The 18339-nt window shown below is 43.7% G+C and overlaps 1 protein-coding gene across 1 annotated transcript; it reads right to left on the reverse strand.

Annotated features, from left to right (window-relative positions):
* Positions 1 to 3542: 3542 nt before the first annotated feature.
* On the reverse strand, positions 3543 to 16796 carry FBXO40 (F-box protein 40). Its single transcript, XM_065676299.1, has 3 exons — positions 16552 to 16796; positions 7176 to 9074; positions 3543 to 4728 (listed from the first exon to the last, which is right to left on the reverse strand). Exons 1-3 carry the CDS (start codon positions 16558 to 16560, stop codon positions 4531 to 4533), a joined length of 2106 nt encoding a protein of 701 aa, XP_065532371.1. The 5' UTR covers positions 16561 to 16796; the 3' UTR covers positions 3543 to 4530.
* Positions 16797 to 18339: the final 1543 nt, after the last annotated feature.

The raw sequence follows: 18339 nt of genomic DNA on the forward strand, positions 1-18339 counted from the left end.
ACGGTAAGGATGTGAAAAATGCCCAGAAGGTCTGAGAGAGAAGCACAGTGGCTGTGGAACTTGCACCCCAAGTAAAGAAGGAAAAATCCATCTGTAGCTACCTGGATGAACAGCCACAAAGTGAAGGGTAGGGAGAGGGATAAGCAAAGAAAACTCTTCTTTACAGGTTTGTAGATATAACGTAATGTCAATCTGGAAAATGAATTTTTAAAGAAGAGAATATCATCTAAGTAAATAACTGACCCAGGAAGAAGAAAGCGGCTATGCAAAGAGGATGGGGTCAAAATAAAAAATAATGGTTAAAACTAGGTATAAAGTAACTATAAATAATAAATGCCAATAATAGTCTTCAACCAGGAAAATGACGTCGAATAGTGGTGCAGAGGAAAGGAGCATAATGAATATGAGGGTACAGGAACTACCACACCTGATCTGAAAGCAAAGCAAACATGAATGTGATGAAACTAGACAAACAAATGAAGACTTGGATTTTGCTGGGTGGTTTGTTTTGTTTTAAACCATAATAGTTTTTATTCATATAAAAGCAGCAAGGAGTTACAGAGGTTTGCAAAATAACAAACACTGTTCACTTACACTTCACCTCATCTGTGCTCACTCGGTTTTGGGAGTTGGAGGCCTGGCAAGTAATTTCTTCCCCCAGCCCAGACTTATACGTGTCAGTAGGTTATCTGTCCTTTCACCCCTTAAGAATTATGATCTGCCCCATGTTACTCTATAACATGGACAGGGAATTTCCAGTTCTTTCCTCAAGGAGGAGCATTTATCCAGAAAGCCATTGTGTGAATTACAGTTCAAAACAGACTCTGCATTTCACTGAGTTCACCAGGCTCACCCAGATGTCTTACTTAGTCAGTAGAAACCAGGTAAAATATACTCTCCATTTGCCTTATGTCTCTGCTCTCCTAAACATCACTCCTATCCTCCTGGTGTCTGTTGAGTTGAACCATTTCTTCCTAAACCATTTGCAACTGCATCATCTCTTCCACATCCTACTTCCCTTCATTCTTGTGCCCTTTTACTTGTCTCCACTTGCCTCTCCTCATGACACCTACAATCAGGCATGTGTCCTTTATCCAAATCCATTACCTTTCCTTTTCCCCATTTTTCTGCTCTCTTATCCTGACTATTTTTGCTCTGCTCTGGCCTCTCTGATTTCCACAATGCCACCATTTCAGTTCCCATTCTTCCAACAAGAGGAAAGACCACAAAACATGACAGCCTGGAGTGCGTGGAATAGTGTTCTTGCACTTCATGAGACTTGTGGGCAGCACAAACATGACCAGAGCTGTGAAGGTCCAGAGTATGGCATCTGGACAGAGAGCAACCTCAATGCTCTTTGCACTTGGATCCCCTTTTCCAGTCCAAACTCCACCACAGTGTTAAGACCTGTTTTGAAAAACACCAAATGTCCAGTTTCTTCTAATCAAGTCCTTCAAGCTGAAATTTAGGAAGAGTTTTAACTTTCCATTGGTCAAGGCCTTAAACTAGGAGCCTAAGGACTTGCTGAACTCAAACCAAAGCCTCTCACCTTTCAAGTAAGCCAGAGTTGTGCTCACCAAGATAAAAAGGGCAGGCAGATATAGTTCCTTGCAGCTCCCCAAAGCTTCTGCTGACTCTGCTAATGAGCAGGACCAGCAACATCGAGCTAGCTTGGCATCCTTTAATTAACTGCATCCTCTGATTAATTAAATTGCATAGGACAACAGCCCACAGCTCTCCACTAGTGTTAAGTGAGAGATAGTGTAAGAAGTTGTCAGGTGGTTACACACTGGCATAAGGGTGATCTCCACTTCGCTGTACAGCTTTCCCTCTTCCAGAATTAGGTTAATTAGACTAATCTGAAGATGACTGTGGATTTTCAGCTTCCACTGTATACGCTGAAGGTTACTTAACCAAATCTACATTTTACAGAAGTATACCTACATATTCACAGGGGTGAATGTGTCTTTTTCTCTCCTGTGCCTCTGCCTGTGTCTCTCCAGCATACCCCATCGCAGTACCAGCAGGAAAATGATCCAGTCTCCTAGATGTTGTATGTACATCCTGCCTGATCCCAAGACGGAGAGGTTGCGATATTCCTGTCCCTGACCCGCACTCTAAACCACCATGTTTGTAAAGGTTGCATCCTCCCTGTAGTCAGACTTTGACACCTCAAACACAGGGAAGAAGCAGGATCAGTGGTAATAAGGCTGGAACTGAAGTCATGAGATCTCCAGGAGCAGGGAGATAGAACAGAAATCCTCTGTCATGAAGAGAAGGAGGCCAGAAGTGTAATAGCAGCAGTGGCAGTGACACTGCCACTAAGGTAAAACAAGCCCAATTCTTATCTAACATAAGCCACAATTTCAGTGCGGTTACACCAATTTATAGAAAAGTGGCTGATCGGGTGAGATATGGTTCACAGACTGAACTTCATGGTCTCTTATACCCTCCTCAAACACTGAGTTACTCTGAGACCCTATTATTTAAGCATCTGTTTTGTTTGGGATTTTTCACTCCTGAAATTATCCATAATTTTGGATTGCTCCATGTTTAACTACCCAGCATAGATACTGGCACCCAATACTTGGACATACATTCGCATCTACCATGATCTGCAGCTACAGTTGGGTGCTCAGCATCTTTCAAATTCAGGTACATGATATGCGAAGGATGAGATCCTGATGTAGAGACCAGTCTAGGAAGTCTGCCTGGATGTTCTCACCTCTGTCAACTTCCCTGCGTCAAGCAGTGATAATATCAGGTGACTGATGTTATATGGGGTGTTCTGAGGACAGATGACTTTTTGTGAGCAACTTTAAAGGATAGCCGGTTTGGTTTTGTGCAGTGGCTTTAGCCTTCCACTGACTGCTGCTACTCCTGCTCCTGGGATCAATCCTGTGTCCCCACAATTCAGACAATATGTTCCTGAGGGTGTATGTCTGGAGAAGAAAAGTATCCTTTTCTGGTTACAAATCTCACAGGGACCACTTAAGATGCAAGTGTAGACAAGGATGAGCTGCACTCAGCGTGGTTTCGGTCACCACGCTGATTACCAAGCACTCAGGTCATTTTCATCAGCAGCCTTTGTCGGTAACAGAAGGCTCCTTCTTGCATAGCTGCCTCATCCCAGATCTGCATCGAGACCAGGGATAGCAAATGCGGTGTGTGTCCATCCACCCAGGCCAGTCTTCACCCGGCCAGCGCAGGCAAGGAGAGCGGTGGTGCAGGCCAGCAGATGTCCTAGCTCCTGGCAAGGTTCTCCTGCCCGACACGGTGAGATGAAAGCCAGACCTCATGTCCTAAGCTCGCACTTCTGGCTACCAGCTTAAAAGGAAAGGGGTGTGAGTCAGTGCCTCTATGGCTGTGCAGTGGCTTTAAGCTGTCAAATCAGTTTATGACGATTTCAGAGGAATCCCACCCACCACCACAACCACGGCATTTCTAACTAACACCACTGAGATGGGTTTAAATAGTTCAGTAAGACAGATGCTCCTGGGAGCGTGCCTGCTTTCTTTTCATCTGTTGCCTCGACAATCACATTCTGGTTTTAAATCAGTGTATTTATTAAAAAAGAAACCAATTTAACGGAAGCAAATGTTACCGGTACCATTACTGAATGGGTTGCTGAATGCCTTTTCTTTTACAGAAAAAAATGCTTTTGACATACTGTTCACAGTTGTTCGCAATTACAACTTGCAGTGTACAACTGCAACTCTGAGTAGGTAAGAAATTCTAAAAGTTACTCTGAATACTCTTTGATGGCTCCAATGTATTTTGAAATAAACCAGAGGAAGTTATTAACTGAAAAATACAAGAAGTCACTTGAGCCCCTAAAACGGTTTGCTACTTGGTTATTTCTAACAAAGAGCATGTTTGTCTGCTTCAGTTTGCATTGAAAGCTCAGCTTTAGGTTTGCGCTCAACTAGGCACGCTTGGATGAATCAGGGTCCTAAATGATGGTCTGTGGCTATGCAGTGAATTCCTGAGTCCTCACTGGAGTTCTAATTAATTCACTTAATTCTGGGGGGTCATTTCTCTTTTGCCCATGTCTCAGAATTAGATTAGCAGCCCCTAGGCCTGCCAGGCAGGAGGGCATCTACCTGGGCTCTTAGAACTTGGCTTTCTACCCCAAAACTAAGGTGTTTCAGACCTAGTTGAACTACGTACATTAACTGATCTTGCTTCTCTCAGGGACGTGGTACAAGAACAGTAGCCTACCTTCAAGGTTGCAAAGATGCTGTTTTCAAGCAAGATCCTTATTGCTTATATTTTGGGATGCTGTATTCAGCAAGGAATGGAAACAAACAGAAAGCACGTGCTATCAGTGAGCAGTGGATGAAGTTTTAACAATGAAATCAATACAGGAAAAAACAAGAAGAAAATATGCAGGATGTTTCAAACACAGCTGGGGAGAAGCCATTTTTGTACGTCCAAAGGAGGGTTGGAAGCAACAATCTTTACACCCAAATTCCCAAATCTTCTTTTCAAGGGCTCTGAAAGGAGTGTGGCAGAGGCGGAGCAGGTTGTTCAGACTCTGCGCTTGAAAGTAGAAACCAAAGTCTTTTGAATCTGCTCTCTTGATTCACACATGCCCGTCAGCAGCACAGGGTCCGTCTTGTGCTCCACCTGGTAGAAGGGACAATTCTTCAGGTGCTCCGCCATGCACACGACGTCGTTGCGCTGCCATTTGTTAACTCTGGAGAACAAGCTGCTGAACTGCCAGATCTAATATGGGAAAGGGGAGAGAAATTGGGCAGAGAGAGAATGGATGTTGGAAAAAATAGGAGTTTGAAAATCTATATACGCTTGTAGTGGAGGTGCATCACTTGTACTGGACAGGCTAGTGGACATGTGATTGTGTAGGGCTCGCATAACAAGTAAAAATGGGGTCTGTACTGTTGTGGACCTTGTACTTCCTGGTTTTGCTGCTTTAATCCTCATCTGCCATTTTTAATGGGAAAGTATCCTTCTACAGTTTTTGGTGTCAATCCAGTGCAGGGCGAGAGCAAATCCAGGCCACTCGACACTGCGCCTCTGGAGAAAACTCCATCACATGTACAGTGATTGACGCAAGATGTTTATAAAGCAAAGTGACTGCAGCATGCTTGTGTGATACATATCTCAAAGAAACCTGCCTTCCAAAGCATCTATCAGCAACCTGAAAGTAATTAACATTACAACACTGTTGTTACCCCACCCAAGAAGCAGCCTAGGAAATCTAAGGGTAAAGTTATTCCTAGAGGACATACAAGCTTGTAAAATATAGAAATGTGCAGTTAAGATCTGATTCTGTTTGCAGTGATACGACGTACCGTTTAGTGGTAAGCTAGCATATAGTGATAAGACTGTGATTAGATTACTTTGATATTTGCTGTATACCATTAAATCAAAATAATTTTTAAAGTCATAGTAGATTTCTTCTCCTTGAAAATGTTTCTTCCTGGGGAAGGACAGTATGTGGGATCAGTGGAGTGGAGCACCTCCCGTATGAAGACAGGCTGAGGAAGTTGGGGCTGTTCAGACTGGAGAAGAGAAGCCTGCGTGGAGACCTCATAGCAGCCTTCCAGTATCTGAAGCGTGCCTATAGGGATGCTGGGGAGGGACTCTTCATTAGGGACTGTAGTGACAGGACAAGGGGCAACGGGTTAAAACTTAAATAGGAGAAGTTTAGATTGGCTATAAGGAAGAAATTCTTCACTGTAAGGGTGGTGAGGCACTGGAATGGGTTGCCCAGGGAAGTTGTGAGTGCTCCATCCCTGGCAGTGTTCAAGGCCAGATTGCACAGAGCCTTGGGTGACATGGTTTAGTGTGAGGTGCCCCTGCCTGTGGCAGGGGGATTGGAACTGGATGATCTTAAGATCTTTTCCAACTGTAACTATTCTATGATTCTGTGATTCTGTGCTTGAGATTGGCTGACTCTGTCCTAGTCCCAAGTAGTCATAGCTATTATAGACAGTAGCCCAGAAATTCAGGCTGGTTACAAAGAGAAAGTTTTCAAGTGGAGTCTGCACTGGAAAAAAGATTCCTGTGGTCAGTACACAGAGCTAACATGAAAAGCATTGACAGTCCTTAAATTCAATGCTGCTGGTTTGAAATTGTGCTGCAGTAGCAGAAGTTAATTGCTATATAATTGCTCAGCTGGAATGTCTTCCTTTTACTGAAGGAAGCCACATCTTTTGGTAAATCATTTCAGTGGCTAATTCCTGTTTTGGAATGGGCTAATTCAACTTGCAGCCACCAAACTTTGTTACACAGATTTCGAATTCATCATGCTTCATGTATTCTCTCTTAATAAATAGTCATGCACTGCTAAGCTTCCATTTGATAAGAATCAATAGGTGGAGATCATCAGGGCTCTGCTTGAAAGCCAGGTCCTTAGACAGCTTCTGGGAGTCTTCCCTGGACCTCAAAATTATTTGTTTCTAGACTTCCGTCTTGTCTGCTCAGTCATGCTGAAGTCCCTCGTGTTACTCTTTCAAACAGCTCTCTGTTGGAGCAGCTACAGAGCTATCGGTTAGAAAAGAATCTGCAGTAACTATTGTTCAACTAGGACTAAGACTGAGCTGTGTTTATATATTTCTTTTAGACTACATAAAAAGCCAATAAAGGTGGTAACTTTCCAGCACAAACAGTGGGAGACCAGCTTTGTAGAGGGCAGCTTCCTATCCCCATGGTGCTTCCTCAGGGCTCTCACAACCCAAGAGTCAGACTCTGGGGGTTGACGCAAACACTTTTCCTGGCTATGGCTGCTCGTTCTTTACCTCTTTGGTGTTCTTAAGCATGTTTTAATTTTGACATCCCCTAGATAGGCTTGTAGAGAACAACCAAAAAAGAAGTATGAACACCAAGTTCTTCAAAGCTCCATGTGTAACCCTTAAATATCAGCAATTCCCAGTTCCCGAGGCCTAAAAACAGTGCACATGCAAAAAGGTTACCCAAGACAAGCTTGAGTGGGGGATTCCCACTAGTCTGAAGATATCCATTTGCAACTTCCTGTTTTCACTAGATGTACTACATTTCACAGCCCTGATCCCTGATAACTATGGTGCAAATTCCAAACCTCATGAACCTTCCCCGCATCTGCATGTTCACACACAGCATCCCTTGCTATGCGTGTGTTTTACCTGGAGAGAACCCATGGCTGTCTTTTCCCCAGCATCACAGTCACTTGCCTTTTTGCGAGCTTTCCATGAAGTACCACCATGGGAGTATCTCTTTTTCTCCCAGACCAGCAGGACCATTCCCCTCTCTTGAAGAAGAGTGGCACAGATGTCCCTCATCAGCACTGACACTTGCGATAGCTGAGATAAACTGAAGCTGTCCAGGAACCCCGCAATGTACTTGAGCACTTCCACAGGGAGGCTGCTCAGCAAGTCCTTATTTCTCCCTCGATTAGCCACTGTGGGATTGAACTTTCCTGATTCAGCAAGGACAGTGTCTACCTCTGGCTTAATAGCAAATGACTTGAGAGGTTTGCTGTATATAACCTTGGCCTTAAGACCCTCAGGACGGAAGTGATTTTGAACAAAAGTACATCCCAAGTAGGCCAGTGGGCAGCGATGCTGGAACCATCCATCCAGACATGACTGGATATCAGCGTGCACATTCTTGAAGTGGGATGGGAACTCGTCTCTCCTGAAGAAATGACTGCAAGTGAATGTGAAAGCTGAACTGCTTTTGTTGTGTCTTCTGGTTACACATTCAGTGTAGAGCTCCACGTGCAGTTCTGGTGGGCTTTCTTCATCTAGAATATCTGCCAGAACAGCATTGGAGGAGAAGGGCTCTAGGGGAAAGCTGTATGTTTGTGTTGCAAAATCCACAAAAAGTCCATCAATACCCCTTGCTTCGGAGATCTCATGGCCTTTCAGCTCTTTTTCCAGTGCACACAGCAGTGTGGCCTCAACTATATTTGCCTTAGGTAGATCTTCTAGGTTTATTCCCAATTCTGAGGTATCCACTGACTTGTCTGAAGTTGCCATCCTGTGGCCCAGTGCATCTCCTAGTCGTGCTCTTTTGCCACAGTAACTAACTGGCACTTTGAAGGTGTAGACAGTTTTTACTTCCTGAGCTTCCAAGTTCCCATAGACAAAGTCTTTTTCTTTGGGAGTGCAAGCAGCTAGCTGGCCAAAGCGGATAAGCATTCCCCCATGGTGAACCAGATACATGTTGTAATCACCTACACCAACTTCCTTCTTCAGCCTCTCCAGGACCCCTTCTTGCCAGGGAGCCAGTCCTGTCATTTCTGTATTTGGTGTTACTTGTTCAGGCTTTTGGTCCTTTGCCTCTTCTGCACTCCCAGGTACTTCCTTTGCCTGCTCTGAGGAGCTGGCAGCTTGCGGGGCTGACACTGTTTTCTTGGAAGCCTCCTCCGTCTTTTGTCCCGTGCTGTCTGCTGAGCCTGTTACCTTGCAAGCCAGGAGCTCTTTGCTGAACATATTCTCCCAAGTTTTGTAACTCCCCAGATCCATTCCCTCTTTGTCTTTCGCCAGATCTTCACGCTCACGTTGGCTGAGTTCAGACAACTGGTTGTTGCCTTCTTGGGAACCACAGGCTACTCCTCCTACAGCACCTTCTTCCCCACCTACAGCTTCGTCCATTAGCTCTGGCACTTCATCCTTTTTCCTCCACTCTGGAAACAAATCAGCTATTTTCAAAGTCCTGAAAAGTATCTTCTGGTCTCTGAGCGCCAAGGCTGTGTCCAGACACTCTTCATTCAAGGTCTCCTTCATAATGTTCTTGTGGAGGGTTGTGTCTGAATCCACGTTGGGCCAGCGATTCCACTCCATCGAGCAGCAGACAACGCTGGCTGGACAGACCTGGAGGTGCTTCCCCAGCTTAAAGCGGGCCATGGAAAAAGGGCAGCCATAGGCTGAATTGAGGCAGGAGACCTGCTCTAAGGGACAGAGCAATTGGTGCTCCTCCTCCTTGCACATGTGGAAGGTGGCCCCACAGTGAAAGCGGCAGCTGATCACCATGCAGGAGATGGAGGGCTCAATCGGTGCGTGGCAGTGCCGGTTGAAACATCTCTCACAGTGCCTGTGCTGCCCAGGGGGAGCTTTCTGAGCCCGGTGCTGTGTGTAGCAAAGACAAGAAGACAACAGTTATTGCGCGAAGGAGCCACAAATGGCCACAGACCCTCTGTGCCCATGCATGGTTTTTGTATTAGGTGCTCACATGCACTTCTAGAGGGAATAAGACTGTGGTCAAATGGCTGCTAGCCCCATATGTATCAGCACTGATCCCCATGATACAGCGTGGCCTCACAGCATCACGGGTATAGATAAGGTCCTTACGCATTACACCAACAGAGACAGCCAGGGTTTGGGAGCAAGCTGTTTTCTGTCCCGGTATTTACACTCGGTCTATCTATTCCAAGCTGTAGAAGTCAAGACTGCCAGAGGTACAGTGAAGGAGCTTCCCACTTCCTTAACACTGAGTAGGAAAGATGAAGTTTATTTTTCCTCTCCAGAAAAGTTATCTGGTCATTTGGCCCACATGTCTTGTCATTCCCCCAGCAGGAAATCAATGTTACAAAAGTGAACCTCCCTTTGGTCTATACCAGCAAGGCTGAGAGTGAGGATTATCTTCAGGATCCCAGTTCCCAGTGTGGAAAGCAGTCTGGGTAAAGCCTAATTTGCTTGGCCTTCTTTACTCTGCTTTCCTGATTTACCCTTAGGCTCCTACATGATGCCTGCAAGTTCTGGAACAGAGGCTGCAGGGGACTTTCCTTCAGGCAGGTTATTTGCCACATCTACTTTCAGGTGCTGAAATCTGGAATAAGGTGATGCCTTGGTCTATATTTTGGAGAGAAGCTCCAGGGTGCAGTGGAGGCTTGTTGCAAGGTTAATCTCACCCAGTTACATTCATTTTCTTTCACTTTTTTTTTTTACAAACTGCCTTTCACTCTTCTTCCCCTTCCTGTCACCAGTGAATGCCAAGCAGCTAGGAAGGAAAAGAGGGCAGGTAGGGTTTACCTCATGCTCCGCTCAGCACCATGGTGTGTAGTTAGAGTAGGAGCAGAGTGACACAAGACTAAGCTCATGAGAGCTCTTCCCTTCCTCTGATGGTGTAAGAGAGAAGTCAGCCTGAGAATGACTCTTACAGGGTGTCTCTTTGAGAAAGAATCAATTTTTCTTCCTTTGGGATTTGTTTCAGAGCATGATCCTGCAAAAAATGATCACCAGCGCTCTACTTTTTCAGTTCACCCTTCTGACAAGTGAGTGTCAAGCACTGCCCGGAACTGAGGAGGTGAGCCTGGACTGATCATATTTTAGATTCAGTTTATTAAGGTGTTAGAGACACCACAAAGAGACAGAAGATAAAGAAGTCCCAGGCAGTAAGCAATACAGAATATCAGTCTCTGTCTGTTCAGCTGCCCAGGTAGCTCCATGAATTCAACATGTTGCAACTGACAGACTGGATTAGAAGTACAAATTGAAGTTGCCAAACCAAATGCTCCAGAAATTTCAACCAGATTTATTATCTAAACACGTTAAATGTTTCCTTAGGGAAGACTGCAGTTCTGTTCTCACACTTCCGTATTAACGTGGTTTCAAAATATATGGAATTTTTCCTCTCCTGCCCTTAAAAACCTTTGATATTAAAAGGTCATGCAATTTTGCTGAGGCACAACAACAAAAAGAAGTACAAGAACATGACGTATGATGATCCTTAAATAAAATGTTATCTCTACCAGATTACTACCTTTGTGTCACAATGAACCACTGGCTTTGGTTTAATTACTGACTGGGATCTTTCCCAGCCAATTAAATCAGTTTAATGTAAAAATAATGCACTTCTGAGGCCTGCTTCCAAAAGTTCTTAGTACTGCTTGATCATAGTATCTCTAATACTGCAATAATTCTTGTCAATAGCTGTTAAGCCTTCCTAAACAATGGGGAAACAGAAGCACAGAGTCCAAGAGCAAGTAAATGGAGTATAAGGTGTGCCTGCTATTGTAAAAAATTGATGAACATAAGAAATTACATTCTGGGTCAGACTCAATGGTCCACCCAGCCTGTCAGTCTTCTTCAACAATATCTGTAAGAGATGCTGTTTAGGAGCAACATGTAGGACCCCCTGTGATCCTTTCCCCTCAAACATAGTTGTTAAATTAGAGAACTAGAGGCTGCTCAGTCACTACTCAGAGCTACTTCCCTGGATACCTTCAACTGATATCAGTAACTTGGCCCAAAGAAGAGCTGCTGCAACTAGAAAACTCCTGACTTTCTGATCCTACATGGGCTGCGTTCCAGCTTAGTTCAGCCTACTGTGAATCTTTGTGGAAGGGAAAATGCTAATGATAAGGAAGAACTGGAGCTCTGTTTCCAGTCTTCTCACCACGCTTTCTATGCAGTAGGAACTACCAGAGGCCCAGCAGACTCATTTGGCTCTGGGAAAAATAGACATTTTTTGCCAAATAATTTAGACTTTGTTTTTTTTCCAAAGGTTAAAGAGAACACAGTAGTATCATTTACCTAGATGTGAGTGGGTTTGCAACCCTAGGCTTAAGTGACTTATTCCTGAGGACAGCTGTGCTGAGAGGAAGTAGGCTCAAACTCAAGGGGAAGAGATGCTCCATGGAGCTGTTTCCCCTCTGGTTCTTGAAGGTACAGTCTTAACTTCTCATCTTTTGCAGTTCCATGCCCCAGCAATGGAAGTCACAAAAAATGCCGGAGAAGGAAAGATTTCTAGGAAAGACAATGCTTGTTGGTTCCTGCACTCACTAAAGACCACATGCTGATGTTTGAATTTAATTGCTCAACACATCCTTGTTCCATCCTTTGTAACTTCCAATGCTGGCCAATACCCCTTTACACCTCCTAATGAATCAACCCCATTCCCTCTGGGTCCTATAGAGTAAAGGAAGATGTCCTTGGTGTCCCTTTACCCAGGGACAAACTTACACTCTGAAGTATAAGGCTCTTTCCATACCTTCACATGAAAAGAGCTTGAGACAGCAAGGAAGAAAAACCGTATTTTGTGACTACCCATTACAACATTCCCTGCCTTGTCGTGAGAAGCACTGGCTTCTGTGCAGGGGTGACACCAGGGTGGCCCCAGCCACATCCACCCCTTAAATACATGGGGTTTATGGTGGTATCTGTCCTGCTTTAAGCTGTTCAGCTACATCTACTTTTATGTGGCTCAGAGAAGCAGAAGATACAGATGGATTTATTTCATGTTGGCAGCATCCTTGCTGCTCTCATTCTTGTAACATTTTGCTGCAAATATAATCTCTAAAAATAGTCCCAGCTATGACTTGCCGAAGGTCAGACGAGGGCTGGGTACATTACACCGCAATGAAAACATGAATGTGTGAACAATACTTTCCACTGCAAAAGTAACTCTCACAGAGAAACAATTGATAAATAAAAATATACCAGTGGCACAGGCCTTATGGCTCTCCAAAACACAGAAAGGACTGATTACAAAGTTTCTGGCATGGAGCCTGCCTTCACACTGCCGTATGCTCAAATGAACTCCATCCATATCATGGGTACAGAAAGGAAATACATGCTTTGTTTAAGAAAACCAATTGTATCAGAGCATTCATATCCAGAATCAGTCTTCACTGTTATTCAGGTATTTGTCAGCTGAGTTTAGCTCATCTCTAACTTGTATATGTCGTGCTTTTCAGATAAATGATTTCTATGCCTCTCGTTGTCAAATCTGTGAAGCTAGAGGACACGAAGAAGGGACAGAGAATTCTTCTGATATTTATCAAGGTTTGAATGCTGCTTCTGTTCCAACATATCAGTTATCAGGAGCTCTGTATTTTAAGTGATGACCTAGCTAGCCCTGTGGTTTAGTTGATGTCAGTTAGTTATTGTCAGTACACAAACTACAACTTTCAGAGCCCTGAGCAGAAAGTTTACAGATTCTTGCCTCAGTAAGTTCCATACTTAACATCCAGAGGCAGGGGACACACAGATCTGGTAGGTGATGAAACGCTTCTCTAGACCTGTGTACTTCTTGATTCCCTGAAACCTGCAAAATTTCCTAAGACCTGGGTTAGGAAAACACACAAAAATGAAACCAGAAATGCTTAACTGAATCCGGCTAAAACTATCGTGGAAAGAAAAGATGCGAATTACAGTCCACAGTCTGTCCACTTTGGTAAATCTTTATTTTTAGACTGTCATGACAGCAAATCAAGTAAGGTTTAAAAATACACAGCTGCTATTTTAGCTGCAGATACGTCTGTGTCTGGAGCAGATCTGTTCACTGACAATAACTTCACATTAATAAACCAATTACACTTTATTTTCAGTAAATAGATACATAAATCAGTTGCAGTCAGTGAGTCAAAACAACACAACTGCTTTCTTATTTGGTATTTGCTATATGTGACTGATCATATATTAAGATTATACATATTATCTGAACTCTTTGCACAGAATCTAGGGAAGTCTCCCATTTTAAAGAACCATCAAAAAGGGCCACAAGCAACCCCAGATCACTACCTGAAAGAGTGCCTCTGAGATGAGATTGCAAACAAACAGAACACAGTCTTTCTAAGCTTTAAAACATGATAAGGAGCAATTAATACATCTCAGGAAAGTTTGCATCCAAATGCTGGAGCCAAAAATATTAAACTTACCTATGATGATACGACAGGAAAATATTTTAAAGGAGTACTTTCAGTGAACTTTACAGAGCAGACAGAAGATATTCTCCATTTCTTTTAATCCTTGTACCCAGTATATGGTGTTTCGCTCTGTTTTATCATGATATGTAAATCCTGAGCTGAATACAGCATTACTAATTTCTTTACAGGGTTTTAAAATATATTTATTATCTTAGTATCTGAGGGAGGTTTGCAACCAATAATGAATTTATCTTAGCAGTATGATCTCTCCTGAGATCAAGATACTATTATTTCTGTTTGTCAGATGTACAATTAAAACATAGAAAGATGAAAATAAAGTGAACATAATATTTTATACAAATAAATAACTATATACACACCACACATGGTGATGTTGAACTTCTGATGTTTCACTTGCAGTTGTATGCTCCCTGCACAAAAACCATAGCAGAGCCAGATGTAGAATCATATTTGCTAGGAGAACATCTAAAAATCCTTAAACTAGAGATTTTTATCTCCTTTCATGCAGTGCACTTCCTCAATCACTACATACTTAACCTCAGTGAGAAATCAGGCTCAGGTCTCCTTTTACTAAACAGATATATTTATTTCTTGCAGCTGAAAAAGAAAACACTATGCCATTGGAAACCATTCCGTTTGGCATTTGTACATGATCCTTGGGAGCTTATGTTTTCTGAAGTCCTGTCCTTCCATAGAAAAATAAAAAGTGAATCCAAGAATGCCACCACCTGGAATCACAGTGACCCCTAAGCTAATTGAGCCCCACATCTCAACACCCACAGCAGGCACAGCTACAGCCTGAGTGACTGTCTTGGCGTTAGGCAGAGTGGGTCACTGTCCTCCATGGCACACTTTCATGGCACACCTGCTCTACAGTTGCCATTCAGACTGATCTTGCGTATACGTATTGCCAGCCAAGCTTTAAATGCGTCAGGCAGTGAATATGGTACACCATATTCAGCAGGTGGAAAGGGAGAATAAAAGCTGTAGATTAAATCTCTATCAATAACACTAATAACCTTCTAGCAAGCATGTGCAAGACAGTTCCTTTGAGGCTCAGACCTTGAACAAGTTCACATGGATTTCATAGGGGCACTTTGATTCCAGGGCAGTCCTTCTGGTGATCCTCAAATCCTCAGTGTAAGACATACAGAGTGAAAAGGTTTTCTGAGAGACAACTGATCCAGATAAACTCAAAGATGGAAGGATGAAGCTGTGACAATTAGGGACATACCCTGTATTTTCTAGCTGAGGATCTGCTGGCTGGGGCTATGGTGTTTCATGGCAATAACCACTAGTTCAGAATTACTGAATGAGTTGGAATTGCTTTATAGTGGAAAAAATATGCTTTAAAATTACAGGGATGGAGTAGGTCCACAGTGTAGTGCATCGGCATGGCAAAGACTTCAATCAACATTCCTTGCTTTTCTTCCAGAGCATGCCTGCAGCTCAGTTTCTTACAGCAGCACATCAGCTCCTCTTCAGCTCCCTGAACCTGGCAGGCAGGGCCATGGAGCTCAAGACAAGCTGTCTCACCATCAGGAGCTCCCCTCACCTGGTAAATCTGTGCTGCACACAGGGAGTAAAGTGGCACTGACACTTGCTTGTGCAATTTCTGTTCAGTGCACTGCACTAGTGCTGTTAAAGGAGGAGCAGGGGAAGGTTCAGAGTAGTGAGGCACAGGCTACACAGGGCACTGTTGGTAGAAATCCCATGCTGCACTCCCTCCTATGAGCAATATTACTTGCTTCTTCCTATGTGGTGCAATGTAGCCATAGCTCACCTGAGACAAACCCCCCTCAGAATTCCAGGTGCTGGAGTGTTCCCATGGGCTTGAGGTACAGTGGAGGGCAGCCCAGCAGCAGGGTCTTGTGTTGGACATGTTGGGGAGTCTTGTGGGAGACAGGCAAGATGGAAAAAAGGAGGAGGTTGTGACATGGAGCTGCTCTGCTGCTCCTTGTATGTGTGATGGGTCCCTGTGCTGTCCTTGGTAGAGACACAACCTCACAGACACACTTTGCATCGATAGCTGGGAAATTAGTTTGGTTTTGGTTTGAGTTCAGCAAGTGCTTTAAAATAACAGCCTCCAGTTTATTTGCAGTATGAGGGTTCTTTCCCAGGTTCTATTTTATGCCCTAACAATGGGCATAATGGTAACAATCTCATTAACATATGTTTCTGAAAACTTCTTGAGATAATAAAGTCAATCGTTTTAAGCAAATCAAAAGAAACCCAGCCGAAGGCAGGTGCCCAGCACAGAGAATTTCAGAGCTACTGGTGAAGGTCTGAGTCATAAAAAACAAAAGTGAAAAGATTCCTGAATAAAAATTGCTAAGCAGCCACGACTCTAAATGGTACAGTAGTACCTGTAACCCTTGTAAATCTTACATCATCATCATTCATTCAGTCTGGATTACCAACACGAAGTATGCAGTCTGAATCTACAAAACTCACCAGATCTAAGTCTTAGCATTTTGGCCACAAGATTGCTCTTGCCTTTCCTCTGCCGCTTACTGTATCTCCTTTTCTTACTTCTCTCAGAGTTTCTTGGAAATTACAGAAATAGAAGTTTCAATTTCTTATCTATCCTGCTGCTGAAGCTCTCATCTTAGAATCAGATTCTTAGTCTTTTAAAACCCCAGTGCTGCAAACTATGGCTAATCCACTGAATACATGATGGAGCTTGTTATTATTTTAAGAGTAGCTTGTCACAGAAGCATTCATAGTTACCAGCTTCCTGTGTTTTAGGGTGTCATTTAAGACACCTTGTCTCTGATTATTCTACTTCCTCTTAATTACTAGGGCTGTTTTGAGGATGTATTGATTTTCATATCTCAATACAGTAACCACTGTACTGCATAAGGTTTGAGCTTATAAATATAGGTTTATATTTACATATAAATGTAAAGACTCCAACTCTATTTACAAAGCCTTACCTTAATCATAGAGTCCCTGTGTGTGTATCAAACACTTGCTCTCCTGGTTGTGCTCAGCTGGGTTGAAATAAGGTTGAAACGGAGAATTGCAAGCAAAGAAAGAAGAGAGAATGGGAGAACACGGAGCAAGCCCAGACAGAACAGTTTTGGGATGTTAAAAATAAAACCCCGTGCATGTGACTGTGTAGCTCAGCTTACAGAGCAGTCTCTTCCACTGTATTTGTTAACACTGTCACTTCTGAAGTGATATTTCACACAGATGGGAGAAGCAGAACCAATAATGTTCTGTGTCCCCTCCATGAGAAGAAAAAGATCCAGCCACTTCCCAGAGCCCTGTATCAGCTCCCTGTCACTCTCTGGTGGAGGTTTGCCTTTTACAACTTAACTCCCCTTGGTGCCCACAACAGTCTGTGCTTTCTGCTGTTAGAATTGTCACCATGCCCATGCTCCCATCATCACCAACACGAGCAGCTTATACAGACAGTGATGGCGGGTTTCTGCTCTGCCTAGGCAGGGGTGGGCAGAAAGGAAGAGGAATAGCGCAGAGCTGAATAGCCGGGCAGATCTGCCTGTGTCACCTGGCTGAGTAGCCAGGCAGATCTCCCAGTGTCACCCTTCTTCAGCCAAACCTGAGGAAGCAAAGGAGAGCAGTCACATTTTACTGAGTGTGGACCCATTAAAGCATTTCATGGTGAGTTTCATAAAGCATTTCATGGATGAGCATTTCATACCCATGGTGAGTACAGTCATATGGGTACCACTACATGTCAGTGGGGCTCAGGGGTGCAGATGGGGCATGCACTGCTTCTCCCTGGTCAGTGCTCACCCTGCAAAGACACCTCCTGTGACCTGCTGCCATATGTGACCACTTTTTAGCACCCGAGAAACACAGAACATCTTTTGGCTGTGGTGGTGGTGGCTCTGAGATCCTAAGTCACAATGAACTGGTTACTTTGCCTTACCTTTCTCTCCATATCTGCGAGACCTCAGTGATTCTCATCATTTGAAACAGTGCAGACAACTGTGTTTTTGCTTTTAGGGCTGAACAAAATGTCAGCAGGTGACAACCAAGGCTTGCTGGTGCCAATTGTAATTTAGTAGTGCTAAATATGGTTAGCAGTCTGGCTCCATGGCCTTTTTTAGAAAGGGCTGTACTATCGTGATACCAGTTTCTGTCATCCTATTGGACTGGGGAAAATAGGCCAGTGGTAATATGCCTAAACGCAAATTTCACCCAATCACAACATGATCACTGATCTGTTTACCCTGTCCACTTCTCCTCTCTCCTGCCTCCAGTTGGTTCAGGGTCATTCTTCAGCCTTCAATGCTGTCGTCATCCTTTTAGACTGCATTTAAAACCAAGCTGCTTGTGTGCCTCACTTTATGTGAAATAAAACTTCTTCTCAAAAGTTTGTATTACTGGTGAGGAGTAAACTCCCTCCAGCTGAATTGATCAAGATTATTAAAATATTTGCAGCTTCAGAAAGAGCTGGATTTAGATCACTGCATTTACAGACAGTCTGAACCCTGGCAGTACTTTTTGTGGTTTCTGTGTGTTGCCTGGTGATCACACAGACCCAAGCAGCCTGCCCTGGGCCTGCCTCACACTGTTGGGTACGCCGCCTCACAGCCTGATGGAACACAAACCTCCAAGTTTTGCAGATCCTTGCCTGCAGGTGATGGCTGTACTCCAAAAAGGCATCATCTGTGGTGGCCTTTTAAGGCAGGGTGTTACAAGAGATGCAGAATGAACATAGTTCACTGTGAATGAAAATGTGTGTGTGGTAG

This window comes from Lathamus discolor, chromosome 4, assembly GCF_037157495.1.
Source record: "Lathamus discolor isolate bLatDis1 chromosome 4, bLatDis1.hap1, whole genome shotgun sequence".
Taxonomy (NCBI): domain Eukaryota; kingdom Metazoa; phylum Chordata; class Aves; order Psittaciformes; family Psittacidae; genus Lathamus; species Lathamus discolor.

Excerpts from the sequence above, each read along its gene's own strand:
- FBXO40 (XM_065676299.1), bottom strand. Across the intron at positions 4,729-7,175 it reads CATGGAAAGCTCGCAAAAAG|ATCTGGCAGTTCAGCAGCTT; the intron begins GCAAGTGACTGT and ends TTCCCATATTAG.